Raw genomic sequence first — 22,379 nt, forward strand, 5'->3', positions numbered from 1 at the left:
CAAATCAGCTATTATGGGGAATGGGAGCCTGTGTATGCCCCTGTGCTGGCCTCCTTCATTCAGTCAAGGAACACATAATATTAAGGATATTAATTGCAGACCAGTTTGGGGAAAGCAGCATATACCTATAAATAAATATCCCCAAACCTGTAACTTGTAAGTCGTAAATGACTTTGATTCATTTTGCCTTGGAATTTGTTCTGGGTGCTTCTAGATACAGTATAAATTCTGTGTGAGAAGAATCACTGGTCTGGCCATGGTAGTTCCTGTTCTCTAACTTATTTATATTTCTCTTGCAGATTTAAGTTCAGAGCTACAAATATAAAAGGACAATTTACAGATTCAGACTACTCTGATCCCATCAAAACTTTAGGTAAAGGGAAGTCACTATGCTTTCTTACTGTAGCATTACCAAGTTTTCTGTACGACTTGTGCAAAAACAACAGCCATGCTAAACCTGTGGCCGTGTCCCAGTTGCTATGGGAATGTCATTTGCATGCACACTACAGAAAAATCAAGGTGCAGGATTTCATTGATTTTCACAGCTCCAGTTCCCCTCACAGCCTGCCCATCTATCTCACACAAGTTCTTCTTCAGATGTTGCAAGGGGTGCTTGACAGCTTAACATGCAAGGTCCCACCCAGGGTCACTTGCAGGTAATGTCACCGTTTTGTTATGTTCAGAACTGCTCAAACAGCCCCTAGGGTGTCTCAGAATGGTCTTTCCCCATCTGTCTTCCACCAGAGCTGTAGAAACCTTTTGTAGGATGAAACTATGGCTCATAACAGCAAAGGCAAAAAGTCCTTGTGCATCTGTGGCAGCACCACTAACTGCTGTCTTGCTTAGACTGGGACTATGCAACCTCCCAGTTATACGCTCATACTGGTGTCCTGTCTCAGCTTCCTTTGAGGAGCTACAAGCATGCAGTAACTCATGATATTAATTTGAAAGGTGGGCACTTGTGCATTTCCATTTTTTGTTTGTCCATAAGCCACCCTGAATCTTCTGCACAGCACAACCCTACTGATATAATTGCATTAGGGAAACTGTGGTGATCACATTGACAGTAGACGATCCTTAAAATAAAAACATTTTGGACTCTGCTAAAATCTGTGATGGTGTGCGCTTAGGCAAATTTAGCAGAAGCACTTTGCATAAAACGTGTTTACAAAACTAAGCCATGTATTGCCATCATAGTCTGTCTTTAATGTTTCAATTCCCATTGGGCTTCCTTTATATTACAGGTGATGGGCTTTCCGAAAGAGCTGTAGAAATAATACTTGCAGTTACATTGTGCATACTATCTGTAATTCTCCTTGTGGCTGCAATTTATGCTTTTGCAAGGTATGTGCATCTCCACTTGTTTCTACTGAATTATCCTTGAATTTAAATTGCTCATTCATTGAAATTAATTAATTCTGCCCCCCACTGGGTCCCATATTGGAAAGCAGGAGTAAGACACATCAGAGAAGTATAGCAATGTATAGCTGTGTTTTTGGAGATGGATTTACTCAAGTCTTATTCTTTTTATTTGTTTCTTTGTTTATAAACAAACAGGTTTGATCCCATATGGGTTAGTTGCATATTCCTGCATTGCAGGGAATTTGACCAGATGATCTTCAGGGTCCCTTCTAACACTACAGTTCTGTGATTCTATGAAGTGTAGAAATAGTGTTAGGAACTGGAAAAATTAAGGGTCCTTCCTCACTATTTACTGAATTCAATCTGTACAAATCAGCTTGAACAGAATTGCGGTCACTGCTGTTGACCTCTACTCAATTCTGGTCTATGACACAGGAGAGTCAATATTAGAAGGAATCAATAGAACTGTTACAAGCAAGGAAGCTGATTGTGTAGCAGCAGCAAGAATTATAAGATGGGGGGTGTTTTTAATTTTTGTAAAGTAATGTTTTGGGGTGTGTGGGTAATATATTTAATTTGTCATCATGCTGCTAAATTTGATTAAAAGTCCAATTTCCTGGGTTACACAGAAAAATAGAAATCTCAGTTTTTCTATCTTAATTTGATATGCAAAAATGCTAGGAAATGTGCTGTAATAAATCACAACAGCAATGCTAAGAAATAGATAACAATTACTGGCATTTGCAGATTGTGACTTTATAACTTTCTTCTTGTTTTCATACTACTAGCACTTTGAAAGCATAAATACATACTTTATTAAAGTTCCAGTGAATAATACTGAATGTTCTTTCTCATTCATTCTCCTATGGTTTTTGTCTTAGAATTCGACAAAAGCAAAAAGAAGGAGGCACATACTCTCCACGGGATGCAGAAATTATTGACACCAAATTCAAACTAGATCAGTTGATCACAGTGGCAGACCTGGAAATGAAGGATGAGAGATTTACACGGTAGGCATACTCCGTAGGCAAAACAGTAGTTCTGGGGGTCTGCAGTCATGACCCCATTGTGACCTTTTACTTGTTTGGAAGTGTTTTGTGGTGTTCTTATTTACACAGGTCACAAAGATCCTTTTTCAAAGGGTGACCTCCAGACACTTCTCTCAGGAATTCAGAAAATCACTTTTTCTTCCCCACTTTGGAACAAGACCAAAATGCAAACCGTTATATAATTCTGCCAAGAACATTGGCTCCTTGTTTGTTTATTTTTATCATTACAAATGTAATCTCTCTTGAGTAGTTTTGACATTAAGTCTTTTATTGAAGACTTAATATGCAGTCACTCTTAATACGGTGGGAGCATATTGCTGATTGTTCACTTTGACTCAGAGTCATTTGATAACATGTCACCCTACACTACGTGACCAGCTTTCAAAAATCTGTCAGCACTAAAGCCAGTTTGTTGTGCTGGATTGATCATTCAATCTGGACCAGGAAAACCCTGGGCTAAAATCCCTGCTCAGCCATAAAGTTCACTGAATGACTTTGGGCCAGTCTAATATACCTCACAGGATTGTTTTAGAATGAAATAGGGAAGGTGAAAATGTATAGCCCTCTGAGCTCCCTGGAAGAAGAGCAGACTGCAGTTCAAAGATACAACATGCAACATAAACATTGTTCATATTAAGTTATTACATCCCAGTCTACAGCTCAGGGCCATTATAGATGCCATATCCAAAAGGCTTCTTCTTTTTTCTTTTTACATTTGCTTGTGCATGGTCCTTGATACAATGCAAGGAAATGTGTATTGGAAAACATGAGCGTGGGTTCTTAAGGTAACACATCAAAATGTACCACCAAAAGAGGAATCTGTGCCTGAGAATCTGAATGTATGCTGAATTAGTTCCACTGAGTTTAGTGACACTAAACAAGTTAAATAGAAATACTTAACCATGAATTGGTTTTGGATCAAATTGCAAAATAATTTTGGGCCAAATTACACGTGATCATATGTGGGTACTTTTGCACTTCTTTGGATGGATTTTCCCCAACAAATTGCCAGCGTTGGATTCTGCACTGGAATTGTAGCATGAGAGGTGCAGCGGAGGGGGTGCTTTAATGATTTGCTCTCTCGTGATTTGGATCTGAGGGCTCATTCCAACAATCTGCGTTGCAAAAAAAAGTCCCTCTGATTTCAATCAGATGTTTTTTCATTGCAAATTGCAGGAGAGAAAGGGGACTATCCAGGTTGGACCTCAGCCAGGATGGCAAGTAAAGCTCCTCTACCCCCATTCTAAGGTCCCAGTTCTCGTCTCTCACACACTGGCAGTTTTTGAGTGTGGAGGTGGAAGGTGACCTGCACTCAAGGCCAGAACTGCACAGTTAACTTCCCATATAGTTCAGCCCTTATTGTCCTGTCTTCAGGAGAGACTAGCCCAGAGTCTTTGTGAGCCAAACTTGCATGAAAGGTAGCACAGTGTGCTTGACCCTCCACCTATTTTGACTTGTGCAAGTTTACGGATAGAACAGTGAATGAAATGTACTTCAACTCACGCTTGTAAAAAGGCTCTAGTGTCCCAAGTTCTGGAGCTCACCTAACTTGGCAAAGTATTTGCTCACGTTGGTGGCAGCAATCATGTCTACAGGATACAAGGAATTCTACCCTGTCCTCAACTCCTGTGCATTCACCTTATGCTGTGAACTAGTCTTCTGTGTGATCATTGCACATAAATTGGCTGATTTTTACAGCTAGTACTAGTGGTGTGCAATATTTCCTCCTTGTTGCCTCAAACCCTATTTGTGCTTTCTGAGTATTCCCTTTCAATGCCCCACCCCCAAACCTGAAGTGGTTTTCCAAGGTTTTTTTTAACCCCCCCCCCACAAAAACCACAAATATTGTTTGTGTGGTCCAGTTTGCCATCAAAGCCCCTGTATTTTAATTTGTGTACAGAGCCTAGTTATTTTAGGTTTTGAAAAAATGTAAATATTATATTATAGGAAATGAGTTCTAATTTAAAGACTGATGAATTCTGTCAAGAATTACTATGTCCTATTAAAGTCACAGAAAACTAAATGAAAGATGTCACCTTGAAAACCTGTAGCCTCCCAAATTATGGTCCATAGAAAGGCTGGAATTACATATTATGAAGCCAAGTTGTACTTTCATCCATGTTTCTGATGCAAATTCAACTGCCTGGGTTAGCAGACACCTAATGTAACATATGATGTAGCTTGAAGATGGGTGGCTTACATTACAGTACTTTGCTCAAAAATTTCACTGCCGCAAACTGAACGTGGCTGGCAGAGTTACAGCTGTTGACTTATACTGTCTGCTTCTGGGCATTTTTTCCCCCTGTGTTTAGTAGTTTACTTCAGGAGAAAAGCATGAAAGTTTCATAGGTTTTGTATTTAAAGCTCTGCACTTTTCTCAAAGTCTACACATCAATTAATATATGCAACCTTTTACCTAAATAAGAACTCTTGCCCCTGTTTGAAAACTTAATTCTGAATGGGTTTTGCTTCCAGATATTCCTCCTTTTTCTTTAGACGCAAGGAGATATTTGTCATCCAGTAAGTTACTGCATGGCTGAAGAGCCCCTGTGTGGTTTCTAGTGTGCTGTGCTCACTTGTGTGTTACTATGCTTTATTGGCTTTCATCTGATAAAACTGCTCGCTCTCTCAGTGCCTTAGGCACATTTTGAAACTTCTAGTACTGTAAAATGATCCTCAATAGGCAATGCAGGGTCTTCCCAGATGGCCGAAAAATTGAGATGTTCTCAGTAGTGCTATATACTAGTACTGCTCCATATCAATGTAATATTCTATTCCCTTACAGGGATGAGCAAGAGATAGCCCTGCTGTGGTTAGAAACCTATCTGCTGCCTTAAAACACAAATAAAAGAAGTAAAGTGGTGTACACAGGTCTCAAAAAGATAATTTTTTGAAAGACGAAGGTTTGCACAGTGGTGGGACATTGATGGGAGAAAAGGAAGTATTGTTGGCATTGCAACTTCTCTATTTTAAATGGCTGCAATAAAAATCATTCCTTGTGCAGACGTGTAGATCCCAAGTAAAAATAATACATGTTTACAGCCATCTGCATAACCCCTCAGAGCGGATTCAAACAGAAATTACAGAAGTTCATTTTGAAAGCATCCAGTTAAAGGTGGACATACTTTATTTTTGAGGTTTGCCAAACCTGTGCTGATCTGCATTATAAAACAATATGTAATCTTCCAATAACTAATTTCATGTGAGGCAGCTGTAGAAAGCCACCTTCAGGTAGATAAAAAGAGAATGATTATTGCTGGTACTAATGAAAACAAAAGTACTCCCCTCCCCCGATGAAATTAGACATTCTGACTTTTGTATATCAAGAATAGTATTTGTTCGGATAGTCAGAACTTCAAACTGAAGTTTTCTTGGACAACAGTTGGTGATTGACTATTATCAGTTTGTTTATTTCCCCCCACTCATAACCCACCTTTTGCTCCAAGGAATTCAAGGTGCTGTAGATGGTCCTTCCCTCATTTAATCTCCACAACAACCCTGTGAGGTAGTGACTAGTCTAAGGTCACCAGTGGAGATACTAACCCCAGTTTCCAGGTGCTAGTCCAACATGCTAAGCACTACAACACAACTGACTTTCCTATAAAGCATCTAGTTAATTTAGAATAAATTCATAAAAATTAGGGAACTACGCGATATGATTAAACAAGGCTGCCACTCACAATGACAACTCTATTCCTAGCTTCCCTCCTCCATAACATGTGGCAAAACTTACTCATGTCATGACAGCATTGTGCTGCTTCCCTATCTGGTCCACATAATTGGCTGCTGGTGATGTGAGGTGTTGTTTTTTTGACCAGAGTTGTCTAGACTGGATCAGTAACAGTAGCCAAGGTAGCAACTGCGTATTTAATGCATGAAAAACATTTTCTACAAATTCCCGATAACAGTGCCTTCTCTCATCAGCACTGAAGACTAAAAGTCATATGCACTGGATCACGTCAAAATCTCAGTGCTGTCTTAATAACAGCATTTGACATTATTGCCAGTTGCTGCTGTGTCCCCCCCTTTTTAAACCACTCCTCTGAATGTGGGAAAGATGAAGCTCAGAAATTGCCAAGAGGGCTGCCAGCTCAAAATGTGCTAACTGTCTTTGTGTATGAATGTCTTAGACTGTTATGAAGTACTCTTAAGCCCTGATATTGAGCTCCAGTACATTGGTTGGGTGGGGGACTATTGTAAGGGCCTCTCATAAGGAATTATTGATCTGTACTGTCCCTGATGGGTTAGACCTATGAAAATCTCATTTAACTCATTGAAAATTACTTCCTTGGTTATTCCTAGCAAGTGCTTGTGGTGCTTATGAGTTAAGCCTTTAGTCTGCTCATTCATTTCTGTGGTTTTCTATTGAACAAGCTGTAATTCCCCATAGATTTTTAACAGATTGACCCAGAGAGTAAGCTGATGCTGTATGACAATATGAACTCCAGTCACCATTGCCAACATAAATAAATGGCTTCTTATAAAATTTAGACCAAAAAAAAAAAAAACCTTGAGTGAGGGGGAAGGGGAGAATGTCATGCTGGAATGGAACTTCAGCTAGGCTCAAAGGCTGCACCTATCACTCAAATACGTCTTACAAAGCGGTAGCCAATTAGCTATGTTATTCTGTTGCACTAAATACAATATATTCTTGTGGCATCTTAAAGACCAACACATTTATTTTGCCATTGATCTATTTTGAATTGCTGCATAATAAAGTACTGAGGCATGGATCTCTTGCATAGGTTTCTTGTAAACAGGTATATTGCATTATTAGTGGTCTGCAACTTGAAGAAAACTTATGCAATGGCGTAATAACCTTCCTGTCTCTTGAAAGGTCCCTATTCCTGTGTCCTTGACAAGTTTACATTCCTTGCACAGAGTATGCTTGGATTTTTCTTTTGTATTAGGAATTATATAATGCACTTAACTCTTGGCCCTAATTCACCTGGATATATCCTATGGTGCTATGTACAATAAGCTTCCCATCCCAGAGGAGGCCAGTGCTGAGAGCAGAAGGAAGAGCCTAGGATCAATCCCCTTACCTACGAACAGTTAAATCAGAACCATTTGATCTGAACTTCTGTTTGCATGTGGAAATCAGAGGCATACCTAAGCTGCTTTGTGCCATTGGCAAAGAGCTGTATTGGTACCCCTGCCCGTATCCCTTGCAGAAGAGCGTAGGAGTGGCCTGGGTTATGCGCCGAAGGGCAGACAGGCTCCTAGCCACTCCTAGCCAGAGTGGAGAAGTTAGATTTCTCTACAATCAGCCTGGGCCTGGGCCCAGGGGCAGAGTAAGGGAGGTGCAGTGGGTGCGGTCCGTCCCGGGTGTCACCACAGAGGGGGGTGACAAAATGCCAGGCGGCAGTCATCACAGGGCCTGCAGTGCACCCAAGCCATGCATCTCTCCTGGGAGAGACACAGTGGCTTGGGCGCACGCAGGCTCCATGCTGCCCAAATGGTCCACCCACTGCCTTCCCCCAGCTGTAGGGTGGCTCAGTGGGAGGAGGCAGGCATACTCCAGAGGCCCCACGGAGTGCCCGCCCTGCCCTTGCCCCTCCCCTGGGCACGCCACCCTAGGTGCCCGAGCGGCTTCCTCTGCCACTGTCTGGGCCCTTGGCAGGGACCAACCTATCCAATCACTAGGTATACCCCTGCTACCGATTCAGCAAAGGATTCTCCACATGTAGCCTCTCAAACTATGGTGCATTGATATTACCCACATGCGATCTGATCCAGATGGATGAAGAATCCCATTCCCACATGCAGTGTCAGTGGCAGACATATAATGTGGTGGCCATATGGTCAGCCACTGTGAGAACAGGATGCTGGACTGGATGCAACAATGGCCTGATCCCGCAAGCTCATATTATGTTCTTATTCATATTATGCAGGGTATGTAGAACACAAAAGCCCAAAGCTTCCAGGGGCCCACCAAATGCATAGATATGTTTAAATTATCATAAATTATAATTTAGTCATATGCTGTGTTTATACAATCATTTGCGTTTGTTTTCATTTCTCTAATAATAACTTTGTCATGTCGATTACTATTAGGCATAAAATCCATCTATTCTTCCTATAGATTCTGAAGTTGTGTTCTCCATGTTTAATTAAATTTCTTCCTCTCATAATAATGTTTTATCTCCAGCCAGAAGGTATGTAATTAGGCACTGGTGTATAGCCCCCCAAAATTGAGAAGGGGCTCCAAAATATATTTCACACAAGGTCCAATAGCAGAGCAGGCTGCCTTAACACAGATTTTATTATTTGATATTTAATTATGGCATTGTAGGCTGCAATCCTACACTACCTTTCATGGGATTAAACCCTACTTAACCCAGCGGCATGTATTTCCAAACATTCGTAGGATCAGACTGTCAAGTAAAGCTGGGTGTTATATGAATAAAGCCAAACTGCTAACAGAGCAATGTCTGATTTATTTCAAAAAGCTTATTCTAAGAACCTTAAAGCAATTCAGACTGAAATCCTGTGCACACCTATCTGGGAATATGCCTATGCAGTGGAACTTACACCCAAGTAAACATTCATAGGCAAGTCTCATTGCAATATTGAATTTTCCAGTCTGAAATAAAATGGTGTCCTTGAATTACTACAAAACTGCAAAGATATTTGCCTGAATAGAGAACTAACAGTGCAAGCCTGTGCATGTCAACTGAGAAGGAAGCCCCATTGAGTTCAAAGTGACTTACTCTCTGGTTTGCAGCCTAAATTAGCAGAAAGGGCATTTTGGTGTCCACTCTTTCTGAAACACTAAACTCCTCAAAACCAAGTTTTGTACGGTAGACATATAAACATGGCATAGATCAAACATGATCCCTAATTCAATTAAGCTGCAATTGTATCTAGTTCTATTGATGACACATGGTTTGCCCTTTTAACTGAAAGTTTAAAAATAAATCACCAAGAAAGCACAAATATCTCCACTGAGAAATGCTTTATTAAAAAATGTTCAGCTTTTTCAGCGGGAACCTTATGTTTTTTAGCAGAACAATCCTCGTTTTGGTTTACCAATTTACTGATTTAGATAAGTTTATGAATACCTGTTGTCTAACACATGATTTCATTTTTTGTCCATGTAAAACATATTTTTAAAAATAGGATCTATCTACATAGTTGGGCGAGTTTATTACAGCAAGTTGCCCCTGAGCTAGTGAATTTCTACATTGGCATTGTAATAATTTGTCCTTCTTTCCTCGCCTTTATAGAAGCACCTCAGGACTTCTATTCAGCAATGGCTTCCCTGAGAGTATCACTTCCTTTCCCATGCAATAACAAAAAATTTTTTTTCCTTCCAGTAGCACCTTAAAGACCAACTAAGTTAGTTCTTGGTATGAGCTTTCGTGTGCATGCACACTTCTTCAGATGCACACTTCTTCAGAACATTTCCCATGCAATGTTCTCCTTTTACACGTTAGGTTAATTTTAATGTGACTTTCTTGTATTATTTTTTTGTGAAGTATCCTATGCACAAGCCACATCCGTCATCAATTTGTTCTGCAGAACCAGAACTTCAGCAACAGAATTCCAAAATTGATTTTAATAAATGAATTTCCTAAAATCTTCCATTGAAAGCAAGAGATGGAAGCTGGGAAATTCTCCAGCCATTTTTATACTGACCCCTATTACACACACTTTTTTAACAAAATGCTAAAAAGCAGATTGAAAGAAGTTGGTCATTGGAGTTCAGGTTCTTCATTGATATACCAGGGTAAAACAATTTGAGAAGTATGCTGCTATTTAGAAATGTTTATAGGAACAAGGTCATTATATAGAATGCTTCTCTGTTCCTCACATCCTTCTCTAAATTTCACAGCTTAGGAAGCCAGTTGCTGAATCTGCCCCCCACCCCATAAATGAATACAATTTATATTACATCATCATCATCATTATTAAATGTTTTATTTAGGCATACTTACAAACAAACAAAACAATAAGATACACACACTTAACCACAAAATAAACGAAAAAAGTAAGAAGAAAAAGTAAGGACAAAAGGAACATAAAATACCACACCCGTGTGACTTCCCTCCACCATCTAAATTCTTATTTACATTGCATATCATTTATCACTGTAATTACTTCTTTTATGGTACTATTATAATATATTATAATATATTATAATATAACATCAGGTCATCCTTACAAGCCGAGTCTAAACATATCAGCATGTTATCTTTAGAGCAGTGTTTGTTCATGTAATCTTTGAACCATAACCATTCTGCCCTTAATTTCTGGTGTGTTTGGTATCTTATTACCACAGTTAATTTTGCCAATTCTATAAACTCTGTTAATTTAATTAAGCAATCCTCTTTCGTAGGTATGTAATTTCCTTTCCAGTTCTTCGCAAGGTGTATTCTTGCTGCTGCAATTGCATATAGGAATAATTTTTTCCCTATCTTGTGGTACCTCCTTTCCATTCTCATTTTACAGTATAGATTTTATTACTCAGACTTTAGGCTGCTTCTTACCTTGTATTTGCCACTCCCATTTGGAGGGCCTGGGTACCATCAACAGACGGACTCCCTCAGAAGGTGGTGGATGTTTTTAAGCAGAGGTTGGGTGGTCATCTGTCAGGGACACTTTAGTTGTGATTTAGTTGCGATTCCTGCATTGCAAGGGGTTGGACTAGATGACCCTTGGCCTTCCTCCCAACTCTGCAATTCTGTGATTCTGTGAAACGATATCCAGTTAGCCATACTCAGAGCAGACCCACTGAAATCAATGGACATAAATCCATGAGTATCACTTGTTTTGATATCACCCTGTGCCAAATGCAGTACAGGAGAATATTATGTGCCACTTTCGACACAGCACCCTCCCTTCAGGAAATGAGAGGTCATCCTGGAGGCATCCCCGAATTTAGCAGCACCTGTCAGCTCCTTGATCCTTCTTGAAATCGTGCGTCCTTTGCCAAACATCTACAACTAGGAGGAGTCAGGCTGCAGCCCACTGACCAATCCTCAGCCAAGCTCAAGATATTAGCCACTGCTGACTATAGGTGTTGAGCGATTTAGAAAAGTTTACATTGCATGCATACATGAAGCAGATTGCTATGAAATGTGTGACTAGTTCATCTGAGCTCAGTGGGCGCTTTAAAAAGCTTTCTATGGGAGACAGACAGCAACACTAAGGTGTATAATGTCATAACAGGGTGTGCTTTGAAACATTGGATTTTTCTACTGCTTTTGAGAAGAAAGGAGTTTGAAGAAAGATATGAACAGAGAAGCAATGTGAACTAAGACTTTTAAACCACCTAACCGTTGTGCTTAATTATCTTTGCACTATACAAATCAAGTTAGATATTCCATAGCACCAAGATCTCATTTCCACGTTAGTAAAAAAATTAAGAGTGTTTTAGAATTGGTGCAACTGCTTTAGTATCCCATAACAAGGAGCACAAATAAGTTTTAAAATTGATTCATTTGGAATATTGAATTAATTTTTTACTTCTTAGTTTTGACCTCTCTGTTGTGTCTACAACCTAACCAGAATGCAAAGTGTTCTTTGACTCGCAACTTACATCATTTAACATAATCTCTATTACAGGTTACTTAGTTATAGAAAATCCATCAAGTAAGTTGACTGCTAATTTTTACATTGTGGCTATAGATTTGCTAGCTTGGTGAATCACAATGTGTGGTTTCTTTTTGTATATTTATTAGAAAAAGCTCCAAACTGTGTATAAATCATAAAAGCATGACTAATTGCATGGTAACTGGAGAAATGCTTTCTCTCTCTCTGGGGTGAAGCCTGCATGTCTGTGTTTTAGCTTGGCAAGTAATATGGGGATATTTAACTCCTTGGGGTTTAAAAACCATGTAATTATGGGAATGAAGTCACTGCTATATTTTATATATCTAAAGCCCTGCATTGTATAGAATGGTTTCTGTGTGACAAAAGAAGCATTATGTGCTTGAATAGAACTGAGAGGTGACTTTGCAGACACACATAAATATCAAACAACTGAACTTTGGAGCAATCACATTTGTAACACACAGTTTGTAGATAACAGTTGTGTTATATCAACTAAATCAGGGGAGGTTTGAAGTGGCAAGAGGTTATTATTTCAAAACAATTCCTAACGCAAAGCCAATTATTCCCTTTTGTAAACTATTCATATTGGTATGTTTTTCTTAATCTTTGTTATACATCTGGATAACAATATATTTCGATTCCGATTATTAAATTCTAGGCAACCACTAACTCTCTCTAAAAATGTTTTCTAGGCCCATAGGCAAGAAATGTTTTCTACAACACGTTGAAGAGCTTTGTACAAACAACAACCTAAAGTTTCAGGAAGAATTTTTGGTATGTTACCAGCAGTTGTCACAACATTGCAAGACCTACACTCATTTCATGTGTCACATTTCATGTCCATTTTAAGCAAGCAAGGCCATGAAGGACTCTTGCCTTGATCATCAAGACCCAATTACCAGTTTATCCATTTAGGTACTACAGTCTCCTTCTTGCAGTGCGATCAGAATTATCCATACCGTGATCTTCCTTCTGCCTCCTGTGCAATGACACCAAGTATTCATTATCCCTTTGACTCTAATCTTAGAGAAATCCATATATTTTTTAAATGGCAATTTCAGCAATATAACTGTGCAGTGGTACCTCGGTTTAAGAACAGTCCTGTTTACGAACGATTCAGTTTACGAACTCCACAAAACCGGAAGTAGTGTCCCTGTTTGAGAACTTTACCTCAGTCTATGAATGAAAGCCAAACGGTGGAAGGGCACAGGCGGTGGGAGGTCTCATTAGGGAAAGCGCGCCTTGGTTTAAGAACGGTTTCAATTTAAGAATGAACTTCCGGAATGGATTAGGTTCATAAACCGAGGTACCACTGTAATTTGAAAGGAGTTTTAAATGAGTCATTCTCAGACTGGGAAAGGGTCCCCAGCAGGAGACATGGAGTATCTGGAAAATGGGCACAAAGTTTCAGGATGGTATAGAATCTTGAAGCAGGTGAAATTTCCTCCTCCCAGCAGCCCAAACATGGGTGAGTTGAATGCCCTCTAGGAAAGAATAATAATTCACATTGGAGTCCTATCTCAGGCCTGGGAACACAGAGATCAATGGGAGCTGCCTTATACCATCAGAACACTGTTCCATCAAGCTCAGTATTGTCCACACTGGCTGGCAGAAGCTCTGTATGGTTTAAGCAGGAGTGCTGTGGGTTAAACCACAGAGTCTTGGACTTGCCGATCAGAAGGTTGGCGGTTCGAATCCCCGTGACGGGGTGAGCTCCCGTTGCTTGGTCCCTGCTCCTGCCAACCTAGCAGTTTGAAAGCACATCAAGGTGCAAGTAGATAAATAGGTACCACTCTGGTGGGAAGGTAAATGGTGTTTCCGTGTGCCGCTCTGGTTCGCCAGAAGCGGCTTAGTCATGCTGGCCACATGACCTGGAAGCTGTATGCCGGCTTCCTCGACTAATAAAGTGAGATGAGCGCCGCAACCCCAGAGTCGGTCACGACTGGACCTAATGGTCAGGGGTCCCTTTACCTTTACCTCTCTCAGAGAGTCTCTCTCAGGAATTGAATCTGGAGGCAAAGTAGGTGCTCCACCACTGACCTATAGCCTTCACCAACCTTCCAGACACTTTTCTTTTATAAATCCCTCCGAGATAAATGAGAGTTACTCTTGTTTAGCACCCGCTCATCTCTGTAAGGTGTCATAGCTGCAGTCTGCAATGGATTACGCTATGTATGGTCACAACCAGCAATGTCTCATCTTGTAGCATCGAGAGCCTTTGTTCCTGTTGAAAACAGATAGGTCTTCCAAAGAGTGTGTAAAATTTATATAATAGCTATGTCATGCCAAAACTATGCTTAAGTCTTGGACTTTTCATTGTTTTTGTAAGTAACTTATTTTCTATGGCTATCGTTTTTTTTTAAAAAAATCAGAAATAGATCATTTTTGTTATCTCAGTAGCATGTTCATCATTACCAGCACATGGAGTCATTTACTATCCTAAAAATCATTTGTCATTCTCCAGTGACTTTATTATTTTGGATTTATATATTTGCCATGAAGTGTTCATTGTCTGGATCTGTGAATAATGAAGAAGAAAAAATCGATTGACAGTTATACTATTGGATTATAATGTTTCACTCACTTAGGAAATAATAACAAAAGAGTTATAAGATGAATAGTATTTCCTACAGATTCTTGATCATGGTTCTTAAGCAGTCTTGGTCTGCATGTAATAATGAACTCACCATAAGATACTTCTGAACAGTGCATGGAGAGCTCTTTTTTTTCTAACAAGAGCAGAAATTCCATCTTACTAGGACAGGGAAACTGAGAGTTGCATTTGTAGCATACTACTCTGTTAAAATAGTAGTAAACTAGCACTAATAATAAAACATAAAAACAAGTGGTAAGGCAGAGAAGGGAAACCTGTGGCCCACCAGATGTTGTTGGACTTGAACTCCCATTGGTCAGTATGGCCAATGATCAGGGATGATATGAGTTGTAGTCCAACAGCTTCTAGAAGGCCACAGTTTAGCCACCCCTGAAAGTACTGTAAAGTCATTCAAAAATAGCCTACTCCCATATGAATCTATATGTGTATGGAGCTTTTTCATACATGAAGCCTTTTTGTAATGTCCAGCATCTGCTCTAGGGAATGAAGTTTTATGCCCTTTGGAAGCCCAAGACACTTTGAGGACAAAGTCGCTTGCCTTTGTAGTGATCTTGATGCCTCATCCACACCTGTTGCAATCTGCAGTGAAGTTTCCAGTGCAGATGAAACATTATTTCAACCCATTTCAGTTTGGGTTCAGGCCTGGCTATGGAACTGAATCAACTTTGGTCACCCTGTTGGATGACCTTTACTGGGAGTGTGACTCCTTCTTCTTCCTTGAGCTCTTATTTTTCCTTGAGCTCTCCATAGCTTTTGATATTATTGACCTTAGTATCCATTTGAGCCAACTTAGTGGGATGGGTATCGGAAGCACTGTTTTAAAGTGGTTCCGATCCTGTCTCCAGGGTCCATTTCAGAGAATAGCATTGGATGATTGTCTTTCATTCTCCTTGGCAGTTATGCTGTGGAGTGCTTTAGGGTAGCATCTTATTTGTAGTGCTTTTTAATATCTATACAAAGCCTTTAGGAGTATACCATGCTACCTTCCATGTGCATGTGCATTTAAAATGTTAAAATCAAAAAGGGCATCTCTGTATCATGGACTTTACATTAGCAGGTAGGTGGAAATAATTATCCATGTATCATTTTGCTTTGCAAAGTTTTGAACTTTGCCCATAACTTCAGTCCATGTTCAATTGGTGCTAGATGAGCGTTGAGTTGTTTACAGAAATATGTTTGAATGAGAGTATTTTACCTCAAGAAAACAAATGACAGTGTTGGCAGGAAGTCTAAATAAATGAAAATAGCTGAGGATAGTGGGTGGTGAAAGCAACGAATCTTCACAACAATTTGCTTTTATTTGCTTTTAAAATAAGTTTTAAAAAGTAGCCATTGAGGTACCCTACTTTTTATGTGACCTGGCCATGCCACTTCTATTCCCTTGCATTGTAGATTACATTTAATACTTTGAACTGGGCTGTGATTCATTCATGTATTTCCTTATCCCTATTCGTTATGCCCAATATACATCTTCCTGTCCTTCCTGAACTGAGGCAGAGGTCAGTGAGGAATAACAAATTGCCAATCGCCCATGTTTGATTAAATACTTTCTTGTTCTCATACTGTAGCAAAGCACTAGGCCATCATAACTACAAGGGAAACAACTCAGGAAAAGCCTTTCTCCTTATTTAGTTCCCTCCATTAAAAACCACACACAAAAACACAGAAAGTGGCACTCCGACTTCATCTTGACTTCCAAGGTGAAAGTTCATATAAGCTTAGATTGTTCAGCCTGACAGTCTATTCTGTAGTTTAGCATCTGAAACTGCTGTTGTAACAAGGGTTGACAGTGAGGTGAAAGGCTTCTGTAATGTTACCAGCTGTCCTTAGAAATTCAATGCACCTCAACCCCTCCAAATCTTTCCTCATACTGGAATGGTTCACCTGAATTCTATTTTGGTGTCATTGCCACATTTTATTTTAGACATACAAATGCTAAAATGCATCAAAATATTTTTTTAATAACTTTTTTTAAAAAAGTTAATTTTCACTTTGGATGACATGTAACTTTAATAAGTTTTTCTATCTGAGACTTTCTAAAAAATAAATAAATAGTGGATCTATTTACTCCCTTTTGTACCTTGCAAAAACATTTATCAGGTATATTAACTTATTTTGGAGGGCAAAGACAAATAGCCTTGCTAGCATTTAGGAACTTCTTTTTAAGATTGTATTATGCATCTATAAATGTAATATTGTGTATGCCACTCAGTGAACAAATTTCATATTATATTTACATTGCTGATCTACAAAGCAACCCCAAAGACATTCTAACGTACAGTATATGTTGCTTTATAGGAACTTCCCAAGTTTCTTCCAGATCTTGCCTCAGCTGATGCTGATCTTCCTTGGAACAGGTCTAAAAACCGTTTTCCCAACATCAAGCCATGTATGTTGTGTTTTACAAATCATTCTTTCTCCCCACCAGCTAAAAAGTGTCTTAAACTTTTATTATTATTATTTTTCACTGTAATGTTTGGGAAGAAGTGTGGTTACCACATGATAATTTCTTATTACAGACTTGAGAGTTTTGTGGGTTTTTTTCTAAAGTAAAGATTATTTATAATTAAGTTTTTGCTTTCACTCACAGCCATTAAACTGGTGCTGGTATTTATATAGTCTCAAAAAGTTTCTAGCTTCGTAACATAATCAAAGTGGTATCAACATCTTTATTTTATGCTTAGTGAAAAATATATATTTTTTGTAAATAAAAAGGTGAAATCCACCTGTTGGCAGTTTCCCTTTAAATATGGCAATGCTTTCTTAAGATACTTGTAAATGTGCTGTGTAAGAGTTTTCCGAAAGATCAGAGTGAATATATGGTAACTTATAAGTTGAGGATAGATTTTTATCATAGGAGACAGGGGTCTGTCTCTCTGTAGTCAACACTGCTTCATTTTTCAGTTAATAAGACAGAAATGCCACTATTATTTTAAGCATTAGCTGTGATGTGAGACGGGGGCAAGGCATTCCTCTGTTAATGTAACCACATTCTGTGCTATTAACTTTTTAGAACAGCTGTTCCTGTTATCTGTTGCAGAGGTTTTATTTTTTTACCTTATTTTAATTATTTTATTAAAATCATTTTAAATCCACTTTTCATTTAGAGAATACAAAAGTGGTTCATAGAAATAAAAAACTGCAGTCAAAATGGTTTAGGGCTGGGCACGTACAAACATGCTTCAGTCCATTCCAATGTTCATTTTCACATGTGTGTGTGTGTTTATATCATTGTCCCGCAAGTCAAATATATGCATATTTTTAATGTGCATCTCAGCCATCAACAGATATTTACAAGATATCTACATCCCCTGCATGTTTCCTTTCAAAGTTAATGAATTTCCAGAAGGGTAGCAGTATTAGTCTTTTATGCTAAGAGCCTTGTGACAGCTTAAAGACAAAAAAATTAATGAACTGATTGATTACCCATCACAAAGGCATCCATGGCTGCAAACCTAACTGTGTCTACTCCAAAGTAAATCCTATTGAATTTAGTGGGGCTTACTCTCAAGTAAATGGGGTTGGGACTGCAGCCACTTTCACCACCTTGATTTCACAGTTCAGTATAAACTAGTCATCCTATCTTGTTTCAGGCATCAGGGAGGGACAGTTTTGCTATAAATCAAGGAAACCTCCAGGGGGGAGGCAGTAGGAAAGGAGCTTTAAATTTACTTTACTTTTGAAATAAAGATTCTGGGTGCTAAGAAATGGGCAGTCATTTCCCCCCATTTTGGCAGAGAGGCTAGCCAAAGAAGCACAGATAAAATCCACAGGTAATAGAGGAATTCACTTATTTCTGTGTAAGATGAACAATAATGAAGGATGTGTTCTATTGCTTTTAAAATTCAGAATAGGAAACAGTTTAAGGCTGAAATGCTAACCCAGTGCCATATTAAGTATAAGCTAAACAAGCTATAGCTTAGGGCCCCACTTTTGGGGACCGCCAAAAAAATTAAGGGGGAAAAACTGGATGTACATTTCCAAAATATAAGATAAAAAAACAAATAAAAAAACCCTACATACAGCAACAGTGTTTTGTGTTGTGTAGGCCCCCTATGATGTAATGTGCAAATGGCTTTAGATACCTATTAGGTCCATATGTTACCATATAGCATATATTCAACACAAAAAACAGCAACAATTTGTTGTTGACAAAGGACAGCTGGACATATAAAGGGCCCAATTACCTTCAGTAGCTTAGGGCCTCATCAAACCTAAATCTGGCCCTGTGCTAACCACACTTAGAGCAAGCACCACTGAATTCAGTTGGATTTACTTCTGTTTGCCCACCGCTTTCCCTGGGAAAACCTGCGCTTTAGCACTGAATCAGATGTCAGTTCACAGAATGTCAGTCTGCAGAAAACCCGGTAGACATTTGCTCTGATTCAGTGGTAAAGATTGGGTAAAGCGACCAGAAAAGCAGAAGTCTGGGTGAACCCTAACTTTTGAAATATATTCTAGCATACTTTATTTGTACTACATAAGACTAGAAATGGGCATTATGTTTACATATTCAGGAGTGAGGAAGAACCATATTTGGAGTTCTTATTACATCATGGCTACGCAGAAATGACAAATACTGTAAAGAACTGCTCAAACCTTTAAACCCCCCCCCCCAGTTACCACATTTTAACAGTGGCAGAAGGTAGGTGAATATAGGCATCCCGCTAACAGTAATTATCTGTCAAAAGGTACGTAAACTGCAAGAACGTGCTGGACACAAAGACGGCAGTTATAACAAAGAAGTGTAGAATTTTTTTTACTCCAGGTTTATACTCTTTTTAGTGTCATATTAGGACCCTTACGGTATTTCTGTACCCCATTAAAAATCAACACTATAACATATGTAAACACGAGTATAGACATATAGGTCAAGTGGTTTGAAACAAATAGAAGAAACAAGCATATTTCATTTCATTGACTTTATTTTCGTTGTACAGATAACAACAACAGAGTGAAGCTGATGCCTGATGCTAGCATACCTGGATCGGATTACATCAATGCTAGTTATGTGTCTGTAAGTTTGGGATCATTTGTAATTGTTATCACATTCTTCCTATTTTTAGCGTGTGTTTGTGTGTGTGTGGTTTGAAACAAATATATTTTATGCAGAAAATGATTAGTTCTTTACGGAATTATGCTCAGAAGTCAAATAAAAATCTAAATAGTTACAGGTCAAATAATGCACAGCTGTTTATTAGTCACCTGATACATTATATACAGAACAGGTGGCAAGGAAAAGCTATGTTAATCCTCTCTCCTGCAAGAATGAGGTGAGATTCTGTAACTTAGGGGTGCAAAATGTTACATTTGTTATGTGCTCTCTCAACTGGTAAAGCTGCTGTTGGAAGCAGGCTCTGGACTAAATGAACCCTCAGCCAGATCCAAGAGGGCTGGTTTCTTACAGTTTTACAGAAAAGCAGCAAAACTAAGGCATAGCAAACAATACCAGCCTCCATTTGTAATGCAGTATATACCAAATGTATCTCTGACTATATATCAAACCCATGAAGAAGATTGATATAAAGATTTCTGCAGAGTGAGGGCTTTCTCCACCACTCTGTCATCTCTCTCTGTGTGTGTATGTGTCTGCACATGAGAGCGCTGATGCCATCCATGTGGGATTTTTTTTTATACTCTGTTTTAAATATGTTAATTATTGTAGTTCAGTTGACCATGATGTAAACTGTGCTGGGCTCTTTTGAGAGGATGAGCTGTTTAGAATTGTAATAAATAAATACCTCGACATACAATATTTTTAAGAGTTCATAGGCTCAGTAAAAGATTCCTACATCTTTCTCTCTCGTTCCAAAAAGTAGAGGCTAGTTCCTTCTGAACACCCATAGGAATGCACTGAGTTGCTGAAGGACCCTCCTGCAATAATAGGTGCATTTCTCTTAATATAGTCATAGGCTGCAAATGAGATGGCTTGCTGAATGCATCGTTTTCGCTCTTTTTCTTTATAAGCATTTGCTATGGTTCATCTTTTCTTTAGGGCTATTTATGTCCAAATGAATTCATTGCTACTCAAGGACCATTACCAGGCACAGTGGGGGATTTCTGGAGAATGGTATGGGAAACAAGAGCAAAAACCCTTGTTATGCTTACTCAGTGTTTTGAAAAAGGACGGGTAAGTTACCAATATATGAACTTAAGAAATACATTTGGTAACTGCCAATTGCCTTTCAAAAAGCCTTCATGTTGTTATTCCCCCCTCCCCAAAATAAGCCACTTTATTCCATACTGATTGCAGATAAGATGTCATCAATACTGGCCTGAAGACAACATACCAGTGACTGTTTTTGGAGATATAGTGATTACTAAATTAGTAGAAGACGTTCAAATAGACTGGACCATCAGGGATTTAAAGATTGAAAGGGTAAGGTCTGGTGATTTTTTTTTTAAAGTTGTTACCGTTTCTGTGAAAACCATGCTGCTTACATTTCTGAATTTAATTCAAAACATATCAAGCTATCCATAATATTTATTATTCCATTATGAATACACTATATTGAATGTTATGCTTCCAAATACAGTGGTACCTTGGTACTCGAACGGCTTGGTTCCAACGGGAAGGTAAACGGCGTTTCTGTGCGCTGCTCTGGTTTGCCAGAAGCGGCTTAGTCCTGCTGGCCACATGACCCGGAAGCTCAGCCAGTAAAGTGAGATGAGCATCGCAACCCCAGAGTCGTCCATGACTGGACCTAATGGTCAGGGGTCACTTTACTTTTACCTTCTGTCAGAGGCAAAACAATCACCTACAATGTTGGTCTTCCAACCAAGTCTATTACTTCTTAGGATGGTTGATTTTTGTTCTTTGCATTATCAATGCTTAATTGTGTTTGTCAGATAAGATAATCCAGTCAAGATCAAGGTTCTTAGGTGGGAAGGCTTAGTTAGTAGGGCCTCATCAACAAAATCTGACTTGAATTTAGCCCAGTTATGTGTGGCCTCTCAAGCTGCAGTTGAAAGTATTGGCCATTCTTAAATGATACCTTCCTTCTTTCTGTTTGTATTTGGAAGCATGGGGATTGTATGATGGTACGTCAGTGTAACTTCACAGCCTGGCCTGAACATGGAGTACCTGAAACGACTGCATCATTACTCCATTTTGTAAAGCTGATCCGTGCTAGCCGAGCACATGATAGCACACCCATAGTTGTTCACTGCAGGTAATAAATTATTTTCCTTTGTAAAAAAAATTAAGGGACTTTACATATTTTTCATCTAATTCCTCCTAACCCCAACCCCACATAGCATAAATGTGTACAGTAACATAAATAGCATCCTTAAGGGCATATACATAAAAATAAGCAGGAAGCAAAATATTCAGTAGATAAAATGAAAGTCTGTGTCAGGCCTGTAAACAAAGCAAGTGATAAGCCAATAATAATAAAAAGGTGTGGCCTAGTGAACACTTTCGATGGTTAGACTATGAAGCTAAGTTAGGGGCATTGCCTATTCTTTCTAGATATGGCAGTCGCTAGGCATGTTGCTTTTAGGGCTAGAACGGAAGGATGGGGGAGAGAAAAGAAAAACATGCAACATGCAATCCATAGCTCAACACCAATGAAGTGTCTGGAGGAACCTACTTCGTGTAGCACAGCAGATATCTATGAATGAGAGCCATCAGTTGGAGAACAACATGGAGCTAGGAATGACTGTGAGACCAATGACAACTGCAGTAAAAAGCCTTCATTAACGTATGCTAGGGCACTTACCCTCTTAACCCTATTAGGAGTGAATCCAGGCCAGCAACTTCCTTCTGTTTTGATTGGATACCATAGTACTAATCT

At 39.1% G+C, this 22,379-nt stretch overlaps 1 protein-coding gene across 2 annotated transcripts in view; it reads left to right on the top strand.

Annotated features, from left to right (window-relative positions):
* The window catches only part of PTPRQ (protein tyrosine phosphatase receptor type Q), a 103,041-nt gene that overhangs the window by 74,373 nt on the left and 6,289 nt on the right, over nucleotides 1-22,379 (top strand). Inside the window, exons 51-61 of one of the 2 annotated variants that reach the window (XM_083573278.1) lie at nucleotides 300-373; nucleotides 1,245-1,344; nucleotides 2,244-2,372; nucleotides 4,887-4,931; nucleotides 11,982-12,008; nucleotides 12,662-12,743; nucleotides 16,882-16,972; nucleotides 19,524-19,600; nucleotides 20,579-20,713; nucleotides 20,837-20,962; nucleotides 21,607-21,755. In XM_083573278.1, coding sequence (XP_083429404.1) covers nucleotides 300-373; nucleotides 1,245-1,344; nucleotides 2,244-2,372; nucleotides 4,887-4,931; nucleotides 11,982-12,008; nucleotides 12,662-12,743; nucleotides 16,882-16,972; nucleotides 19,524-19,600; nucleotides 20,579-20,713; nucleotides 20,837-20,962; nucleotides 21,607-21,755 — 1,035 coding nt within the window. The remainder of the gene's footprint in view (nucleotides 1-299; nucleotides 374-1,244; nucleotides 1,345-2,243; nucleotides 2,373-4,886; nucleotides 4,932-11,981; nucleotides 12,009-12,661; nucleotides 12,744-16,881; nucleotides 16,973-19,523; nucleotides 19,601-20,578; nucleotides 20,714-20,836; nucleotides 20,963-21,606; nucleotides 21,756-22,379) is intronic. The other variant, XM_083573279.1, reaches the window with a different exon arrangement.

Source organism: Podarcis filfolensis (genome assembly GCF_964270895.1).
Source record: "Podarcis filfolensis genome assembly, chromosome: 10".
Lineage (NCBI taxonomy): Eukaryota > Metazoa > Chordata > Lepidosauria > Squamata > Lacertidae > Podarcis > Podarcis filfolensis.